This window comes from Biomphalaria glabrata, chromosome 3, assembly GCF_947242115.1.
Source record: "Biomphalaria glabrata chromosome 3, xgBioGlab47.1, whole genome shotgun sequence".
Lineage (NCBI taxonomy): Eukaryota > Metazoa > Mollusca > Gastropoda > Planorbidae > Biomphalaria > Biomphalaria glabrata.
The window spans coordinates 35899557-35921654 of NC_074713.1; the positions used below are offsets into that span (position 1 = coordinate 35899557).

General features: G+C 33.8%; 1 protein-coding gene and 3 non-coding genes across 4 annotated transcripts in view; all 4 read left to right on the forward strand.

Moving 5' to 3' along the window:
- The first annotated feature begins 217 nt into the window (after positions 1 to 217).
- Positions 218 to 336, forward strand: LOC129925446 (5S ribosomal RNA). Its single transcript, XR_008777212.1, has one exon. It is a non-coding gene; the product is annotated as a 5S ribosomal RNA (ribosomal RNA).
- Positions 337 to 807: 471 nt separating this feature from the next.
- LOC129925484 (5S ribosomal RNA) lies at positions 808 to 926 on the forward strand. Its single transcript, XR_008777250.1, has one exon. It is a non-coding gene; the product is annotated as a 5S ribosomal RNA (ribosomal RNA).
- Positions 927 to 1397: 471 nt separating this feature from the next.
- On the forward strand, positions 1398 to 1516 carry LOC129925460 (5S ribosomal RNA). The gene has a single exon (XR_008777226.1). It is a non-coding gene; the product is annotated as a 5S ribosomal RNA (ribosomal RNA).
- Positions 1517 to 9905: 8389 nt separating this feature from the next.
- Positions 9906 to 22098, forward strand: part of LOC106056961 (tetratricopeptide repeat protein 27-like) — a 31567-nt gene continuing 19374 nt past the window's right edge. The window contains exons 1-7 of the mRNA XM_056024801.1: positions 9906 to 10049; positions 15715 to 15892; positions 17019 to 17145; positions 17253 to 17387; positions 18847 to 18949; positions 19327 to 19366; positions 19577 to 19701. Of these exons, the coding sequence (XP_055880776.1) occupies positions 9986 to 10049; positions 15715 to 15892; positions 17019 to 17145; positions 17253 to 17387; positions 18847 to 18949; positions 19327 to 19366; positions 19577 to 19701 (772 nt within the window). The 5' untranslated portion in view covers positions 9906 to 9985. The remainder of the gene's footprint in view (positions 10050 to 15714; positions 15893 to 17018; positions 17146 to 17252; positions 17388 to 18846; positions 18950 to 19326; positions 19367 to 19576; positions 19702 to 22098) is intronic.

Consider the following 22098-nt stretch of genomic DNA (forward strand, 5'->3'; position numbering starts at 1 on the left):
GATTCTATTTCAGTTCAAGACTTTTAACATTTATAAAACTTATTTAGTAGAAGACGAAAAATCTTAGAACTTAGATCATTGTTATTTGTTTTAAGGAAAGAACCAATGAAAGTGCAGTGTGACTGATGGCTTCATCCTGGTAATGTTAGATAACATTTTCTAAACCAACTGTACATTATATTGAAATTATTTAAACATAAATTAGATATGTACGTATGTCTACGGCCATACCACGTTGAAAATACCGGTTCTCGTCCGATCACCGAAGTCAAGCAACGTCGGGCGTGGTTAGTACTTAGATGGGTGACCGCTTGGGAACACCACGTGTTGTAGACACTTTTTTTGTTGAAATTTGTTTGATATTGTTTCTATATAGTTTTTATTTTAAATAGTAACACTTCTATTGGCATTGGTCAAAGAAGAAAAGATAAAATACAGGCATAATTTGGCTTTGACATGTTGAGGAAAAAAATATTTTTTTGTTTATTATGGTTATGTTATGTTATGAAAAGAAATGTAAGTTTAAATGTTATTACCCTGTTAGAATCACATACTTTAACATTTCGTTATCAGCAATTGTAACAAAATATGATTCTATTTTAGTTCAAGACTTTTAACATTTATAAAACTTATTTAGTAGAAGACGAAAAATCTTAGAACTTAGATCATTGTATTTTGTTTTAACGAAAGAACGAATGAAAGTGCAGTGTGACTGTTGGCTTCATCCTGGTAATGTTAGATAACATTTTCTAAACCAACTGTACATTATATTGAAATTATTTAAACATAAATTAGATATGTACGTATGTCTACGGCCATACCACGTTGAAAATACCGGTTCTCGTCCGATCACCGAAGTCAAGCAACGTCGGGCGTGGTTAGTACTTAGATGGGTGACCGCTTGGGAACACCACCTGTTGTAGACACTTTTTTTGTTGAAATTTGTTTGATATTGTTTCTATATAGTTTTTATTTTAAATAGTAACACTTCTATTGGCATTGGTCAAAGAAGAAAAGATAAAATACAGGCATAATTTGGCTTTGACATGTTGAGGAAAAAAATATTTTTTTGTTTATTATGGTTATGTTATGTTATGAAAAGAAATGTAAGTTTAAATGTTATTACCCTGTTTGAATCACATACTTTAACATTTGGTTATCAGCAATTGTAACAAAATATGATTCTATTTTAGTTCAAGACTTTTAACATTTATAAACCTTATTTAGTAGAAGACGAAAAATCTTAGAACTTAGATCATTGTATTTTGTTTTAACGAAAAAACCAATGAAAGTGCAGTGTGACTGATGGCTTCATCCTGGTAATGTAAGATAACATTTTCTAAACCAACTGTACATTATATTGAAATTATTTAAACATAAATTAGATATGTACGTATGTCTACGGCCATACCACGTTGAAAATACCGGTTCTCGTCCGATCACCGAAGTCAAGCAAGGTCGGGCGTGGTTAGTACTTAGATGGGTGACCGCTTGGGAACACCACGTGTTGTAGACACTTTATTTTGTTGAAATTTGTTTGATATTGTTTCTATATAGTTTTTATTTTAAATAGTAACACTTCTATTGGCATTGGTCAAAGAAGAAAAGATAAAATACAGGCATAATTTGGCTTTGACATGTTGAGGAAAAAAATATTTTTTTGTTTATTATGGTTATGTTATGTTATGAAAAGAAATGTAAGTTTAAATGTTATTACCCTGTTTGAATCACATACTTTAACATTTGGTTATCAGCAATTGTAACAAAATATGATTCTATTTTAGTTCAAGACTTTTAACATTTATAAACCTTATTTAGTAGAAGACGAAAAATCTTAGAACTTAGATCATTGTATTTTGTTTTAAAGAAAGAATCAATGAAAGTGAACCAAATGAAATACATTGCTTTTTTTATTTTCATTTATTATAAGTCACATATTGCCACAAGGTCGACTTCCACAAAACATTAAGTATGATGATATAATAGATTTTAGGACAGTAAAATGAATGGTGAAAATGCAACTTCGTCTGATGATTACATACGACCAACCTCTGATCGTAGCTGTGCATCAAGGATTGGCATCTTTTGTCTCACAAAGTTGCAAAGGGAAAAGATTATCTCTCGAGACGTAAAATGCCACAGACATTAGCGGCCTTAGGGGGCTGTAAGATGGGTAACCACTCCAGGCCCAGCAAGAGGAGATTCCCTTGTCACCGCATTGTTCGAAAACCAGACTAGTAGTCTGAAATATTTTCTGGTATCTCTATGATATCAATAACCATGTAAACTCTTAACTCGACATTTTTTTTTAAATACCATTCAGTTTCACTCAAGATATTATCTTATGACCTGTACTTTTTAAACGGCAGTACCGTTTAACATTTCACCATTGCATAAAAAACAACAACTCGGAAGCAACTCATCAAAAAAGTATATTTCGTAAATAAATACTCATACAGTAGCCTACTATTTTGTTGTATTACAGTATAAAAAGAATCGGTACATATCATAGGCGTAGCCAGGGGGTGGGGGGTTCTTGGGGTTCAAACCCCCCACCCTCCGAAATGAAATCCCCCCCCCAGGGGGGGAACGGAATTAAGTGACTGATTTTTGCTTTCATTTTGTTTATTTGAGGTGAGATTTTAATACTAAATCATCACTTACCACAGTACAGCCGAGGCAGTTTTGAGTTAAAAACCCTCTACCAGGGGGTTTTGAGTTTAAATCCCCCTACCAGGGGGTTTTGAGATTTTAAAAAACCCTATCAGGGGGTTTTGAGTTACAAATCCCTCTACCAGGGGGCTTTGAGTTTAAAACCCCCTACAGGGGGTTTTGAATTTTTAACCCCCTACCAGAGGTTTTTGCATTTAAATCCCCCTCTTCTATAAAACAAAACAGAAAAAAAATGCAAACAACATTCCCCAAATTCCAACAGCACAGTTGAGGAAGATTTTGATTTTAAAACCCCCTCCAAAATTTACGATAAACCCCATCTTCAAAATAAAAAAATCAAATTACACACTCAAAATTCTATGAGCGTAGCCAAAGGGGTTTTGAGTTTCAACCCCCCCCCCCCCCCCTACAGTTGGGGTTTGAAGCTAAAAAGTACCTCTTCAATATAAAAAAAAAAGCAAATTACACACTATAAAATCTATGAGCGTAGCCAAAAGGGGTTTTGAGTGTAAATCCCCCTCCTCCAGATGGCTTTTTCTTTAAAGTTTAAAACCCCTCCAGATGGTTTTGAGTTTAAAATTCCCCTACAGAGCGTTTAGAGTTGAAAACCTCTCTCTTAAATATTATTTTAAAGCAAACTATAGTCACCAAATTCTATGATCGTAGCTAAATGGGGTTTTGAATTAAAAACAAAACAAAAAAACTCCAGAGATTTCTTAGTTTAAAACCCCTCGACAGATGATTTGACGAAAAAACTTTCCTTTTCGATATAAAATCTAAAGCGAAATACAGGCATGTAATTCCAAGAGCGTAGTCAAGAAAGGTTACAAATTTCTACCAGTGGCTTGGGCTCCATTAATAAAGTGTGAATAGTCTTCTGCCGAAATTGAAAATCATTAAATGTATCTCAACAAAGATGGCTAAGACAGATTTTAGGAGTCAGTCATAGAGATCGGGTCTAAATCAAAGAAATCATATGCCGAACTGGGAGTCGAATCCTTTGTAAGGTTGTGACAGAGCGTCGCATGAGGTTTTGCGGGACATGTTCTCACACAAAATGAATTACGCAAAATAAGAGTTGCGGAAACAGCTTGCCGGAAAATGCGCCGAACGGCGCGAGAGGGTCTAAGTCAGTAAGAATAGCACATTAGGTTTTTAAAATAAAACTTTTTAATAGCAAGATAATGCACTGTAGATACCTCAGAATTTGAATTCTGTTGGCTTTTTAATACCAGAAATAGCGCTGCAAACTCCCCAGACCCAGTGGCGTACCGAGGGTGCCAGGCGCACGGGCCGCATAGTCTGTTGGCGCCACCCCCCCCCCCCCCATTAGTATGCGTAATCTATATTTGCATTAAAACAATCACCAATCAATAAATTAAATTTTTTTATTGTAAACAAAGTTAATGAAGCAACATTAGCCATTTCTTATAGAACTACTTTTCGTGATCTTGCACTAGCAAAGTTGTCAATGACATCATCAAAATTAATTGTTTCGACCAGCTCCTTTTCTATGCTTAGCAATGCCAAGTCTGACAGACGCTCCTGACCCATTGAAGCTCTCAAATAAGTTAAAATGATTTTTAGTTTACTAAAAGAACGCTCACAGCTAGCAACTGACACAGAGATTGTCAGCATAATTTGCAAAGCAATTCACAAGTTTGGAAATATGTCATTGCCATATGAAATAATAAATGAAAGTAATTCTAATGGGCTGCTTGGGGTAGCATCTGGCCGGGTTTTCAGCAACATACTGCAGTCACTGATTTCTACGAACAGTTCAGTTCCATCGATATCAGTTTTATAAAAGTCAGCCAGCGTAGCACAGTGCTGTTGAATATCATTAGAGGTATCATTAGCAAACGATTTGCTGATGTTGAATAGAAATCCAAACTTTTCATCTAACGTCTTCAGACGACCAAATCGTGTGTCATCTCCTGGATTAGTCTATCAATAACTGATTTCATAATGCGAGTTATTTCTTCAACCGCAACGAGTCCTGCATCACCAGCAATTTCACCAGGCATCTGTTTTCGACGTTTAATTCTTCCTTCTATCCTAATTCCCAATTTTTCACACAGAACTTTAGCTGCATTGACTGCAGTGATTCAAACATCTTCTCGAATGCTACTTAGCCATTGCTGCAGTCCTTCTAAATCCGGTGCTGCGTCATGGAAATTCATTGATGGATCTTGCAGTCGTTTTTGAATCCGGTCAATTTTTGACAAAACTGCATGCCAGAAATGAAGTAGAGTGATGAAATTGAAATTCATCACATTTTGAAGCAAACTGTATGCATCATTCTGAGTCTCACTAGTTTGAGTACCATCTTCATACAGGTTTTCTAACAGCTGTAAAAATCCATCAAACTGTTCGTGGATTGCATTCACCGCATCTTGTCTTGCACTCCAGCGTGTTGGACATTCTCTCTTCAATGTAATTCCAAGCAATTCTTTCATTTTCTCCCATCGAACAGTTGACTGATAGCCTATTCATGGGTGCTCTCCCCTATATAGAGCGTCTAATACCCAGATCTAAATCTGTATTTACTAGTTAATTTAAAGTGTTTTAAAATGACAATTTCAATGTACATTGTAATGTGATAACTCTTATTTGATATTTGTTATCATAATCCTCAAATATACTTTCTTTCATTAGCTGCTCAATACATATTTACAAATATTCTACATTACAATGATTGAAGTTGCAAACGTTAAATACATTCTAATTGATAATTAATTTTATCTGCATGCTTAAAACTTAGTATTTATAGTTCTACATTATCCAAAATAAACAACAAAAAAAACTTACTTTTCCTTTAATTAATACAAAAATTTACCCGGATTTATCTGTAAATAATTTGTTATTGGCAACTCTGCCATGTGAGTTCATTTTTATATATTACTAGACATATGTTACCCGCGACCCGCGGGTCTTTATTTGCGCATTACTGTCGATATAGTCACTGAGAGTGTTTTGTAAACAATTAAACCAAATAATAATGTAATAAGTAAAGCAAATGTGTCAATGTAAAAATAGTGTGAATGAAGCTATCAAATCAGAATAGCTAACAGGCTTAAATCCATTTGTTCAAATTAAAACATTTGCTTGTAGGCCTACATATATTTGATTAAAATTTGAGACGAATAGACTTCATTTTGTATGTTCATGTGTTACAATATAAAGTAGATCTTTAGGTAGACATAGATCTAAATCTACACTAATTTAGAGTTAAAAATTGGCTTTTATAGAGTTCATTCTGAGTTGCGCATGCGTGACCTTTTTTCATGAATAGGCCTATCTCAACACGGCTTCGCAGCTTTATTTAGCGAACAGCGAACGAATGTATTAAAAATGCTTTAGAAAAACAAATTTGAATGTTAATTTGATTAAAATATGAAATGAATGGACAATAATTAGTATGTTTATGTGTTAAAGCATAAAACTATCTTTGCGAAAAGAAGTTTTATCATCTTAGAGTTCAATAAGAGTTTTAGACCTAGGCTTAGGAATAGACTCAGTAGAGTAGAGAGATGTGTTAATGTGTAACCATTTGGTAATGTCTAATGAAAGGATGTTCGCCAGACATTACCCGCGGCCTGCGGGTCTAAGTTTGTGTTTACTTATCTAGTGGATTGGATTTAGATGTATGTTAAACTTAACTAATGATCCTTTCAAGTTTTATCTCTTTCGCTACGAAAATAAAATTAGGTTTGCGAAAATGGGATTACCCGAAGCCGATACATTCATATCTATTAAAAACGAAAAGAGCGATAGCTTTGTTAAATGAATGGGATTATAAAGTGAACAATTAAACGAAATAATTTTTAGTACGCGATTCATGAATGAATATAGATCTAAGCCTATCTCAACTCGGCTTCGCAGCTTTCGTAAATGAATGTAGCTTTAGAAAACCAAATTTGAATGTTTATTTGATCAAAATATGAAATGAATGGACTTTAATTAATATGTTTATGTGTTAAAGTATAAAACTATCTGTGCGAAGAGAAGCTTTATCATCTTAGTGATGAATTAGAGTTTTAGATCTATGGATGGGATTATAAAGTAAACAATAAAACGAATTAATATTCGATTCGATTCATTACGGTATTGTCTAATGAAAGAATGTTCGTCAGGAAATCTGTGATCACAGATATAAGGAACTAATTTATGTAAAAAATACTTTTGAAACACAAAATTGAAGGTTAATTTTATTATATAATGAAATCAATGGATCTTCTTTTGTATTTTCATGTGTCAAAGTAAAAACTATCTGCGCAAAGTGTATTTCTTAAAATTAGATCTAGGTCTAAATCCTTTCTATCTTTTCTCATGTCAACATTGTAGACATGGCCTAGATCCATAAAATACTATAGCTGTAATAGAGTCGGACAACTTTTTTTTTTTTTTGAGGGTCTTAAGTTTGTTTTAGGGCTACAATACATACACTACGGTCTAGGTTAGTACCGAAGGAACATTCCTGCCTAGTGTTATCAAGATTGGTCAAGCGGTTTTGATGTCTATAAGTAACATACATACATACATACATACATACACCTCACATTCTACTTTATAATATAGATTTCAAGAGTATCCAATTGTCACCCCTTATTTTACTCTACAACACATAAATGTTTTATTACCCTACCGCACTTGTCCCTCTTTCTCGTTAACACGATAGGCGGATTTTTTTTTTAATACAGGGGGAATAAAAAAAATGACAGCAAACTTCTACACCATCGCACAATGCGACAAGAGCTTGCAACAATCACAATAGCCTCGATGACACAGTTCCATACATCAAAGAAGTTTTCCGATCCATGCCGCTGAAAGTATGGTATGTAATGTTTTGCTAGTAAAATTAGTATGGTGTAACGTTTTGGTTAATTTGATGGCACCAAAATTATTTATAGAAACATATTGAGAGAGAGAATCAGAGAACAGAGAGGAGATTCTACTTGCGTAAATAAGTTCGCAATATGTGCCAGATTTAAAGTTGTTGTCTGCTTTTGAAAAGTTGTTTTTTTTCACTTGAGTGTCACCCCCTTATGGGTGTCACCCGGTGCGGACCACACCCCCCGCACCTGCCTAGTGACGCCACTGGTAATACCCATTTTGGCGCCCCCTACTCTCCGGCGCCCGGGGCGGATGCCCTCCCCCCCTCGGTACGCCACTGCCCAGACCCCTTTGCTAGCAAGGGCGGGGAGTCTACAATAAACAATAAATGTCTTCCGAAAGGGTCAGAATGTAATAAAGATTAATTATGTTATGTACACACACACACACACACACATATATATATATATATATACTTTTTTTCCGAGGGGAGGGGGGGTCTCCCCCCCCCCCCTAAACCCTCCCCGAAAAAAAATCCTGGCTACGCCCATGGTACATATATAGAGTAAACGGCACGGGGTGTATGTGAAAAGGATTCCTTGTTTTGTATTGTGGCCTAGCTCGTATAGTTAATGCGGCCAATCAGCATCCAAAAAGTTTGATGACGTATTCATTTTTTCCCCTATAAGACACTATGCATACACATCGGGTGGCCTTGTGAAACCCATTTTTCAGTCTATAAAAAAAAATTAGGATGTATTTTTTTTTCATTTAAAAGTCGGATCTGCGAAAGTCAATGAACCACTGTAGCTCCTATCGTACACTTTTATTTAGACCAAAGACAGTACTTTATTTCCTAGTAATTAAGTTGTTTAGCTACTGGAGGCCAATTGGCAGGGTATAAACCCGGGACCATCGAGACGACCGAACAACAGTCCAGCGCGCATTCCGAACGGCCAAGCAGCCATCCATATTTATGCCTCAGCGTAGTTGGATTAAACTCTGAGAATGTCCAATGGTAGCGCAATATATAACTTGAAAAAAACATTATAAAGGAAACTGGAGTGGCACGCAGTTTTAGCAAGAGATCTAGCGATCGTTCAGTATCTTGCAAACTGCGCATTTCGTGGAAGAACAGAGAAACTTTATGCGCCAAACAGCGGTCAGTTTTTAGGCTAAAATATAATTATAATATATACTATAATTCAGTGAACGATTTGTCTGTGAACAATATGTTGGTGAACGAATAGTCACTGAACGAATTTTCGGGTTAACGAAATGTCGGGGGAACAAAAAGTCGTGAACGATTTGTCGGTGAACGCAATGTCAGTGAACGAATTGTCGTGGAACCGTAAAAATTAGTATTTTTTAATGAAAAAAACTGCTCGCATAGTTGATTTTAAAAATTAAAATTTTCATTTCAGAAAAGAAAAAAAGTAGCCGTTGCATCAGAACTTTGAAAGGTCTAAAATATATATAAATAATTATCTTCATGGCTCAAGAGTTTGGACACGCAAGAAGAAGTAAAGGAATGATCCCTCTTTTATTTCTGCAAGCCGGACAAACTAGAGTTATCCTACGAAAAAAAGAGGGGGGGGGGAACAGTTGAACCAAGTGCAAGTCTAGGAAGAGGCGTAGAGCTGATACAGAGTTGATACGTCGGAGAGAGTGAAGATATTTGTACAGTCTGTGTTACGTGTTGCCAATTGTACAGTATTGGCTGTGATTTATTTGACATTAAACAATTACGTTATTTTGGAGCCCTGAGTTGTCAAGTTGGTGGTGTCGTGTGTTGCAGTTTGCAGAGAGCCTGGATAGTGAGATTCATTACAATATCATGATGCCGGATTTTCAATATCTTTTCTAGTTTACGAGATCTAAACGGGACCGACGGACAGACCACACAAAACTAATAGCGTCTTTTCCTCTTTTGGGGGCCGCTAAAAATGAACGTCGTTTTCAATTATTATTTGTCGAAGACATTAACTTTTTTTTTCGGGATGACCCCCGCCCCATGTCTTGATGTCTTTTCTCCATCTTTGGTCTGCATTTTGCTGACAGGGCGGGGAGGGGCGTTGAAGTTAGACCTCTGTTTTTTTCTAGGAACGAAAATTCGGTTGTAATTGCAAATGCATTAAGGACTACAAATTTATATTATAATATTTATCAAGCAAAAACATTATTAAAAGATTCTTATACATTCTAATATGTTTCTGCCAAACCAATTCTACCTTTTTTGCTCGCATATATTAAAACGGTCGAATATCCAAAGAGCGTTTATTAGAAATCGCTCTGTTGACGTCATATGCTGACCAAAACAGGCCATCTACAAGAAGTCTCGCTTAACATCAAGATAAATTACGATGGATACGCCTGCCCTATGCCCTATCATCTATGCTACTTGACCTAATTATAGGCCTTCATTTTGTTACTGTTTTTGGTTGTTGTCCATAGAGTAAATTCCCTTACTAAAAAGATGGCTGCGCCCACGACACGAAGGGAGAAGAGTATTTTAACTGGAGTTTATAATAAAGATGAAGGTAAAAATAGAGGCATATTTAAAAAAGAAAAATATATTTAATCTAGATCTATAAGTAGATACTAATCTAGATATAATCTAGAGTAATTAGATATCTTACTAATGTAAGTCTTCGAGTCTATCCAGCTAGATCTAGTACTACTAGATCTAGTAGTAGTAAGTAAGTAGTACTGTACAGTGTACTATCTGTAAATCTGTAGTGTCTAGTAAATAGAATCTACCCTAAATAAAGTAGAGTAGATTATAGATTTAAGAATTTACGTTATTATTTTAACTGTTCATTTAAGAATTAAGTTAAGTCTTAAGACTTAACTTAAGATTATAGTTTTTTATACATGATCATGATCACATGAATATGATTATAATCATGTAAATTATTTGTAAATGATTGTTTTACATGTTTCGGATGTTCCTTCAGAGTTAAAGATAGTTTACTTCCTAGTCCAAACCTCCCGCAGACGAGGGGGGATGGGAGCGGGCAGGGTTTGAACCCGGGACCAGCGATAAATCCAAAAGACAGTCCAGCGTGCAAACCGCACGACCAGGCAGCCATCCTCATGGACATAGGACTACAATGATGATAATTATTGATAATGATGTTTTAAAATTAAAATGTATACTATAGATCTAAATTCTAATACTATAACTATGTCTATAGTAGATGATAGATAGATCTATAAAAGTAATAAAAAGAATAATAAGATGTAACAAAGTTACAATATCAAAATGTGAAGGTAACAGATAAGAGTTACAAGACTTACAAGTTACATTTACAAATTTACATTAATGTAATTGATTAATTACATCATAGACATTAAATGATTAATGATCATTACATTCGGTACATCACACACATGTAATTGTAATTATTGTAATACTTGTGTAGTATTGTACAGGGTAGTTCTTTATTAAATCTAGATTCTAGTGATCAATGCTATTTTCTAGATCTAGAAAATAGTCTCTATATCTATAGATGGATTCTAGAGTAGTTTATTTATTCTGGACATTACATGAATGATTAATCCGTACAACTCGCTGTCTTATGTTTTTGTGGTCATTACATCTTCATTTTGATATTTAATATGAAACTAGCATGCTGTAAGTTGTAAGTCAGGTTGTTTTTTTCTATGTTAAACAGGATGACTTTACCTCTTCCTATGGTTAAGACTATAATTTTTTGGTTGGCTAAGTCTATAGATATAGATGCTAATGAGCCCGCAATATTTATTCTGGGAGCTCATTTTTTTATTCATTGATAAGCCAAGTTGTTTGATTTTATACACAAAAAATAAATTTAATAGAATCTGTTGTTTTTTTATAGAGAATAATTGGGCAAATGTTAGGAGTGAGCTTGATACATTGAATGAAGTTAAATGCCTAGATCTAGACCTACTAGTTGTTCTAGATAGATCTAGATTTATAGAGAGAAAATATAGAGGATTCAGCTATTTAGGCAAGATAAGCCATCCTAGCCTGTACAGGTACTATACTACAAAAGATCATCTGTATTAGAAATTTATTAAATGAATAAACAAAAAACACAAACATTCAACACACATCTAATCATGCAAACATAAAATAAGTCTAAAAGTCGGTGTAGAAGTCACTATCCATGTGACCTAATTTTGGTAGAATTAGTGTGTTCATATTTTTATTTTTGTGTTCGTATTTTTGCATAATTTGAAAACATCTTAATTATTTCATGTGAGGGGCTATGCCTGGGGATCTTAAAATTTAGTATATAAATATGAATATAGAATTAAAATCTGAGTTTATTGAGGCCAAAATATAGAGACTGTTTGAAATACATTTTGGTGTTTGGAATCAAATAATGTGTGACAAAATTTGTTTGAATTAAATAAAAACAGATGGCCTCTTTGACTTTAAATATAATAACAAATATAGGTTAGGGGTACAAATATAAGACAATAATAAGTAGTCATCCTTATTCTCCTTAAACTAAAGAAGATTTTGATACTTCATTTTATTTTCTATGTCAAACCATTATCAAATAATGCGCTGTCAAACTTTGAATTTTTGGCCATTGGTGTTTGAATAGCATAAACTACTCTAGATCTAGACTCTAGACCAATTACTAATTAGTAATGTCTGTATATTAGAATATAGATCTGTATTATATAGGGGAGAGTGCTGATCTGAATAATCTAGATCTAATAATAATCTCTCTCTCTCTCTATATATATATATATATATACATATTATACATAATGTAGTTTATGTAGATCTAAATCATAAATTTATCTGATCTCTGTGATAAGTCATCATAAGTCACAAAATGAGTGATCAGTGATGAGTAATCAATTATTATGTCTTTCATGAGTCATGAAGGTGAAGGTTAGATTTATAGTGTCTTGTACTGGAAAGCTGAAAATTAACAAAAAATAATTTTAAATAGATTACATTTAATAAATGTACATTTAGTGACAATATATCTAGTCATTTCCGTCTATGTAGGTTAACAAAAGCCCTGCCAATGCAATTTTTACGTTTTTAATTTGTATAGCTCCGTAATGGTTAGTCTTATGAAAAAGCTGCGAACATAGAATCTTTAAACTTGTTATCCATTGACATTTGTCAGTAAAAATAAATATGTTGTTTTGTTGCGCTATGCATAGTCACTAAAAATATAATGTCAAAGAGTGTTAAGTCAATGAGATTAAGCGCTAACATTTACGAACTCCATTCCCCGCGTTGTAACTTAGTGAACACGCTGAGTGCGCAAACGAACTCTTCATATTTATTGTATTTTTTTAAATGTTATTATTTTTTATTTTATTTTTATATCATTTTCTTTTTAAACCAACTCAAGACAGGTCAGTGTTACTTTTCCCTTTCTCAATTGCTTCCTTCTCTGTTTATAACGGACGCCACAACCAGGCCATTAGACAAAAGTTTTACCTATATAGATACTTTAGCTTACTAGCTTACCTAGTTGACCCCCCAAAAAAGCTGAGCACAATACCCCCTATTTATACAAAGGCTATGACATGTATGTGTTTTTGGGCCTATTTAGAAGCATTTTAGATAGGTCATATTTAGATGGTACTTACATTTTCTATGAAATCTCCTTAACCCTGGACCTACCCTCCTACTATCCTAGAGGGAAAAAGTGGCATCGTCATACCTGTGTTTTTCAGAGTCAACGAGACTAAATGTGTCTTAATTAAAGAAATGGAGCTGGAACAGTAGATTTGTTTTTGTCATAGCTATCAAAATTTTTTCCCAAACCCTAACCCTAATGCCCAGTAAACCCTAACCCTAAGCATAAACATATATCTATATTAGAATTTAAAAAAAAAGCAGTGTTTCTCAACCTTTGTCGGAAAAAAAAAAACAACTAAAAACAGTCATGTTGAGGCTTTTCTCTTGACAGCTAGAGGGTCTCGGGGAGTGCTGTAAGCTCCCCCAGTGGGGTCTGGGGCAAAGCCCCAACGCCAAAAATGTTTTCTTGCATTCTTCATTGCAGAAACGCATTCTCCTAACATCTAGAACTCATTATTTAATCATATTCAAAAAGGACCTTTTGAAAATTTTTTTGCTTGAAAAATATTCTAATATGAATTTACAGGCCCTTACTACATTGCAAATACAACTGATTTGTTCCTTGAAAAGATAAAATACCCCACATATTTAGATTAAGGCTTTGAGGATCGCCACCAAAAAAAAAAAAATATTCGAAAAATAATAATAAAAAAAATAACAGCCATGTTTAGGCCTTTCTCTTGACAGCTAGATGGTCTGTAATCGTAGCCCCGACGCCAAAAGCGTTTTCTTGCATTCTTCACTGCAGAAATGCATTCTCTTGGTATGTACAGCTCATTATTCATGCTATTCAAAAAGGACCTTTTGAAAATAATTTCTACTAAAGATTGCACTTGGATTAATGAATAGGGGGTGGGGCGACTCGCTATAAGAATTTAATTTATAGCATATATAAATTATATTAGTGACATATATTTTTTTTTTTTTTTTTATTTCTTAACTAAAATACAAAAAGAAAAAAGTATTGGTTTGTCCAATGGGCGGAAGGCAATTGCATGTATGGCCCCTCCCACCTGGTTCAACCCCTTTTCATTTTATATTTACTAATGATAAAATTTGAGATCAGGGTCTGTGTGCGACATAATATACAAATGGGTTAAAACATCAACATGTACCTTATATTATATAGATGATTTCTAAATAAAAATAGGACAGCTACCCCCCCCCCCCCCCCCCCTCAGAGGGCTAGAGTATGAAGGGCAGTAGAAGCAATCTCCCCCCCCCCCACCTCACTAAATCGGCTAAGATGCCAGAAGTGTAGCGACATAATATAAAAATTATTTAAGAATTCAACTAATTTTGTTCACAAACTATGATTTCTAAATAAAAGTAGGACCGCCCCCCCCCCCCCCCTCCTTTCAAAGGGTTTAGGTGGAAAGGACAGTAGATGTATTCACCCCCCACCCCCACCCCACCCAATCGGCTAACAACCCCCTAGTATGTGGCCGATTTGGTGGGATAAAGAAATATCTATATAATTAAAACCGATCTTTATCCCACCAAATCGGCCAACATACTAGGGGGTTGGGGGGGGGGCGATCGCCCCTATCGCGCCCCCTCCCCTGGTGCCGCCAGTGCTAATTGGTTGCCATGTTACGGACAAGCACACATTAAAAATTTATATTCTTTCAACCATGAGTCATACATATATAATTTATATTCAACTAGAAAGCTCTTTCAAATCTACATGATTCTTAAATTAATTTTTTGGGAAAAAAAATTGCAACATCCCTATTTGTTGCCAATGACTTTTCAGTGGTGTTGGTAACTTATATGGTTAACTTGAACTTATATAAAAAATTATGTTAAAATATTGATTTTTTAAAAAACAATAGACTATATATATTATTTATATTTTAATAAAATAATTTTGTTGTTGCTGCAATTTTTTTTTTCTTTTCACTTTTTTAAATTAATCTAGACCTAGCCTATCTATGTAGGCTATAGGCCTACTATAATTTCATGAGAGTGAGTGTTACTGGAGTGATGAGTAATTCTGTAAGCGTGCTAGTGAGTCATTTACTAAGGTATTTCTGTCTGTGGCATTTTACATCTCAAGAGATAATGCTTCCCAGAGGCAGAATGAAAATGCGGGGCCCGAATCCATAAGCATAGACTATATATATATATATCTAGAGAGAGTAACACATCATGCTAAGGGATTCATCCACCTTTAAGGCTGTATATTTTATTTTTACAAAACATAGTACTAGGAGTGGACTGGCTATACTGCCATGCTGGAAAATATCTGGTGGGCCGCACAGAATGGGCTGGTGGGGACGTCGCCAAATGGGCCACTTTGTATGACAGCATCTATAAAGATGTTATACAAGAAATTGATTTAGACACAATCATGAACAATGTGTCAACAACTAGTTTGTTGATTATACGGTAGAAAGAAATGTTCATGTCGCTCCGTTATTAAGTGTTATGTTTGACTCTTTTAGTCATTTTAAATCATTTTGAAATCATGTAATTATGAAGTTTCCTGCAAACACTTTGCATGCAAACATTTTTATCTCAAAATTAGTTTGACTTTCCTTGTCAAATTCATATAGGCTTATCATTTCGAACCTAATAAGAGATTGTTTCTACATTTTCAGATACTGAAGCAATTGTCAAATGGTTTCATGAAGGCCTTTATGAAACTATATTAGAGTCATCTTGTATTTCAAAACAAATATTGTTAACCAATCATAAGGATCAGTTGTTGAATTCATTAGAAAGTTTAATTTTATGCAATGTAGAATATTTGTTACATAACAAAGAGCAGCAAATAAGGTAATAATTTCTTAATTTTATTTAACAACTTTTTTTTTTACAAGTCCTCTATTTAGCTTGCACATTCATGGACACTAGGTGGGTGGGTGGATGCAGTTCTTGAAAACAGCTCTAGAAAGGTCATGTATATCTTTGGGAAAAGAATTACTAGCTATTTGGCCACAGTGGGAGAACTCTAGTTTGACTATTATAATATTTCAAGGTATAAAAAAAAAAGTTTTTAAATTTGGCTAGAGGACTACAAAATCTTTATCTTGAATAGACTACATCTTTGGGTATTTCTGCAAGAAGGGGCTATTCATTAAAAAGTTTAATAAACACTTAGAAACATTTTGTGCACCGTGTTCTATAGGCCTATCATTAGAATTTTATATACATTTCTACATATGTTTAATCAGGATTTTTTTTTTTTTGGAGGTGGAATAGGGGTGGGGTAAAAAATGTTCCCTTTTTGTTTTAATGTATCATTCATGAGTTATTAAGAGTCAAATATTTGCTGTTTTGGAACTGTCACCATCTTCATAAAGGAGAGATTGTTTTTTTCAAAAGAATTTTTTTTTTCATTCTACTTGTTTTCCAAACAGAGCTAATTACTTCTCCTTCCATTAGACTTAGTAATTTTTAATTCTTATTTTAGGCAAACATTGTGACTAAATTGTAAATTGATTGGCTAGCAGTTTGGGGTAATTGATCAATCTTTTTGATCACAATTTCTTTTTTTAATTTAACAAGTTGATTGTTCTATAAGATATTGTTTCTTGACTAATGAAAAGTATTGTTTACTGTTGTCAAAGAAATTTGGTTTTCTGAGAGATTTTTTTTAACCCTTAAACTATAGCTTTTTATGTAAAATTGTCTTCGTTAGATTTATTATTGTGAATCAATTATAAATATATTTGTTTTCATTTTCAAAAATATTTTAAATACCTTGTCTAAATTCTGCATTTATTTTCAAAGTTAACTGATTCTGATTTCTATGAATTCAAGTTTTAAAATTGTTATTTATAACATAGTTTTATTTGGTAATAGTTTATTTTTTATGCTAATAAAATTTCATTCAATTACAAAATACATTTAATTAAAAAAATAATTAAAATGATCAAAATCAATTCATTTCTTCTTACAGTGACATTGAGGTCCTTATTTTGGCTATATCCTGTTTGCATTTGTTTATACAAAATAACTTTCTGGGACCACCAACATCTACATCTCCTTTGGAATACTGCCATGAGCATTTTCTTAAGCAATCTCTGGTAAATGCAATATTTCATGCTCTCATTCTTCACACTTTGTCATATCTGAAAAGGTTTGTTTATCTAGTCAAATGTATGCTTTAATTCTCTTCACGCTTCTTCTTAAGGAAATAGAAAAAGAAGCTTTCAGTGGGCTTTCAATAGATGGGGAAACTGTATATCCAAGAACCAGGCACATCATTTTTCTGTACATAGCAAGAATCATTCTCCTGGAGTGTAGAGCCCAGTTTACACATGTTCAAGTAAGCAATGATAGTGTCTTACTAGTTAGTGGTACTAGGCAACTATAGAGTTGTGTACTGAACACTGTATTAGGTTGTTTTTTGTATTAACTGCTATATTTATATGCCAATTGAAAAGCTAAAAATATTAATTTTATTCAACTTATGTCATTAGAAATTCTGACGATTACTCAGGAAGCACAAAAACTTTTAATAGTACCTTTTTATTTTAATTTCACAGTCTACATTTCTGTCAGCGTATTTAATCAATATATTATCTCAAATGAGGCACCAGGCTTGTCAATGGATATATTACAATAAAAACAAGACTTCTGTTAATGTTCCATATTTATTTATTTATTTGTATAATCATAAGCTAACGCATTCATACACAGTAGTGACCAGCATTTCCACTCTTTCTCAATCACTTACCTCCAAGCCCCTCTGGTGTCCCTCTATATTGTCTGGTCCATTGGTTACCTTTTATCCACTTCCTATCATAACTTTGAAGGATCTTAACCCTTACCAGTCTTTAATATTTTTTGAGGAGTTGGCAGCCAGGTCTGAAATAAATTCTAGCTGATTCTTAGTATTTTACAAGAAAGTAGAAAAATCAGATAAAACAGACATCCAGTTAATTTTCATGTAATATTTTATTTTTAACAATGAAAAATTTTCTAAACATGATGTCTGAATCTTTATTTTTTGAAAATTTATTTGTGTATGGTACTTTATGAAGCACTCACAAGGGTGCAATCCAGTCTGACGTAACTGACTAACATTGTAAGTTTCAGATGCCCACTGCCAGTTGTTTTTCTGTTACTGCAAAAACTGCAGTCTTTAGACTTTCTGTTTAGAACGATAGCTCTGAAATGCTTTCTTTTGTTTAGTCTCTGGTTGGATTCCCCCCCCCCCTCCCCTTTTCACCCATTTCTCCTGTATAAAATAGTAATTTAAAATTTAAGAATCAGGAAGGGGGACAAAAAGTTTGATATTCAATTTTAATTCGATCCTAATTATTATGGCCCACTGGGGTGGGACATTCGACCGGAAAGGGTTAATATCCCACTTCTATCTATATAAATATACTATACATATAGCAATGTAACATTCCCTAACAAACCACACTGTCATTAGTCTGCTAAATTTTTTACTGGGAAAAAAACCTGTTCGATGCCTACAAAATACACAATTAGATCATTAACACACATAGTATATTTTGAAAAAAAAGCATAATTAAATGAACATATAAATTTGTTAATTATTTACTGCAGTGCCAAAATGTCCTTCATCTTTTGATGGTAGACTACCACTACCATTGTCTGGCCCTATAAACCAATATTTTCACTGCCATGTAAATCTCTATTTACACCACCTTATAAGCTTACTGGTTGTAATACATTATATAATATTAACATTGTTTTAACATGACATTAAATATAGTAAAAAAAACTGACTTAAAAAAAAATTATATCCTCAGACCTGGGACTGGTGGCTGGCGAGATGTCTTCTAATTCAACAAAGTTTATTGTCAGAGAGATCTCCAACACTAAAAGCAACTGTTCTAGACATTTTTGAAGAGTGTGAGTCACTGCTTTGTAATACAAGTTACTTTTAGTATATTGATATCTTTACAGCAGGTGTTTTGAGGTTTGCATAATGACCTGCTACCTTTCACTCCTCCAGACTAATGTCACATACCAATTAGAGATGTGTAGACTGGTGATCTATTTGTGTTAAACATAAAATTACATTCAGAAAACTAAAGAGTTCACATTGAAGCTAGTGGTCATATACCAATTAAAGATGTGCAAACTTTTAATAAAGTTACATTGAGAGAACTAAAAAGCCAATTTTAACAGACATACATACCCATACATATGCTAGTTACCCATGCTGATCTATTTGTGTTCTACAATCAAAACATTGTATTCATGTTTTTAAAACATATCATCTACAGTATCTAAAAAAGAACCTTTAATGACTGATGATTCTAACAAGTAAGTTGTGAAATCATTTTGTAGTCAAAACATTTTGTGTGATATTTTTTTTTTTTTTTTTACACATTCTCTGTCAAACATGAACCATTCGAAGCCTTATGCGTACTCTCTTGTTTTCTAATTGAAATTTTATTCTGCTAATTAATCAATGATATCTCCAACCCACTTCATATCGAAAGATTTTTTTTTTATTGTTGATCATTCTTCCAGGGACATTGAACTATTGTTTCACATTGAAGCTGGTCATGCTCATCACACATATCTGGAGTACAGAAAAGCTGCAGAGCATTTTGCTTCTGGCAAGAAAATATCTGCCCTTGAAGTGAGCCTAACAGGCAAGTGTAACCAGCAGTTCTTCATTGAGCATTTATGTGTGTTAATGGTTGATTTAAAAAAAGTTGTTGGCTTATGTTTTGTTTTTGTTTGATTCATGCCCATTTGTTTGTTGTTTTTTCCATGATATAATGAAGTGAACAAAAAAGTGCAGTAGTAACTTTTGACAAGTTTTTAATAGTCATTATTTATCACTTATAATTATTCTTTCATTACCTCTTAAAAATGCAGTTAATGTTTATCTTTTAGCCTTGAAGTAAGTGAGCAGATGATGTTTACTTAATGTTTATCTTTGAGCCTTGAAGGCAGTGAGCAGATGATGTTTACTTAATATTTATCTTTGAGCCTTGAAGGCAGTGAACAGATGATGTTTACTTAATATTTATCTTTGAACCTTGAAGTCAGTGGGTAGATGATGTTTACTTAATGTTTATCTTTGAACCTTGAAGTCAGTGGGTAGATGATGTTTACTTAATGTTTATCTTTGAGCCTTGAAGTCAGTGGGTAGATGATGTTTACTTAATGTTTATCTTTGAACCTTGAAGTCAGTGGGTAGATGATGTTTACTTAATGTTTATCTTTGAGCCTTGAAGGCAGTGAGCAGATGATGTTTACTTAATATTTATCTTTGAGCCTTGAAGGAAGTGAACAGATGATGTTTAGTTAATATTTATCTTTGAGCCTTGAAGGCAGTGAGCAGATGATGTTTACTTAATGTTTATCTTTGAGCCTTGAAGTCAGTGGGTAGATGATGTTTACTTAATATTTATCTTTGAGCCTTGAAGGCAGTGGGTAGATGATGTTTACTTAATATTTATCTTTGAGCCTTGAAGGCAGTGGGTAGATGATGTTTACTTAATGTTTATCTTTGAGCCTTGAAGTCAGTGGGTAGATGATGTTTACTTAATATTTATCTTTGAGCCTTGAAGTCAGTGGGTAGATGATGTTTACTTAATATTTATCTTTGAGCCTTGAAGTCAGTGAGCAGATGATGTTTACTTAATATTTATCTTTGAGCCTTGAAGGCAGTGAGCAGATGATGTTTACTTAATATTTATCTTTGAGCCTTGAAGGCAGTGGGTAGATGATGTTTACTTAATGTTTATCTTTGAGCCTTGAAGGCAGTGAGCAGACGATGTTTACTTAATATTTATCTTTGAGCCTTGAAGTCAGTGGGTAGATGATGTTTACTTAATGTTTATCTTTGAGCCTTGAAGGCAATGAGCAGATGATGTTTACTTAATATTTATCTTTGAGCCTTGAAGTCAGTGGGTAGATGATGTTTACTTAATGTTTATCTTTGAACCTTGAAGTCAGTGGGTAGATGATGTTTACTTAATGTTTATCTTTGAGCCTTGAAGGAAGTGAACAGATGATGTTTAGTTAATATTTATCTTTGAGCCTTGAAGTCAGTGGGTAGATGATGTTTACTTAATATTTATCTTTGAGCCTTGAAGTCAGTGAGCAGATGATGTTTACTTAATATTTATCTTTGAGCCTTGAAGGCAGTGAGCAGATGATGTTTACTTAATATTTATCTTTGAGCCTTGAAGGCAGTGGGTAGATGATGTTTACTTAATGTTTATCTTTGAGCCTTGAAGGCAGTGAGCAGATGATGTTAACTTAATATTTATCTTTGAGCCTTGAAGGAAGTGGGTAGATGATGTTTACTTAATGTTTATCTTTGAGCCTTGAAGGCAGTGAGCAGATGATGTTTACTTAATATTTATCTTTGAGCCTTGAAGGAAGTGGGTAGATGATGTTTACTTAATGTTTATCTTTGAACCTTGAAGGCAGTGAGCAGATGATGTTTACTTAATATTTATCTTTGAGCCTTGAAGTCAGTGGGTAGATGATGTTTACTTAATGTTTATCTTTGAGCCTTGAAGTCAGTGGGTAGATGATGTTTACTTAATGTTTATCTTTGAGCCTTGAAGGAAGTGGGTAGATGATGTTTACTTAATGTTTATCTTTGAGCCTTGAAAGCAGTGGGTAGATGATGTTTACTTAATGTTTATCTTTGAGCCTTGAAGTCAGTGGGTAGATGATGTTTACTTAATGTTTATCTTTGAGCCTTGAAGGCAGTGAGCAGATGATGTTTACTTAATATTTATCTTTGAGCCTTGAAGTCAGTGGGTAGATGATGTTTACTTAATGTTTATCTTTGAGCCTTGAAGTCAGTGGGTAGATGATGTTTACTTAATGTTTATCTTTGAGCCTTGAAGAAAGTGGGTAGATGATGTTTACTTAATGTTTATCTTTGAGCCTTGAAAGCAGTGGGTAGATGATGTTTACTTAATGTTTATCTTTGAGCCTTGAAGTCAGTGGGTAGATGATGTTTACTTAATGTTTATCTTTGAGCCTTGAAGGCAGTGAGCAGATGATGTTTACTTAATATT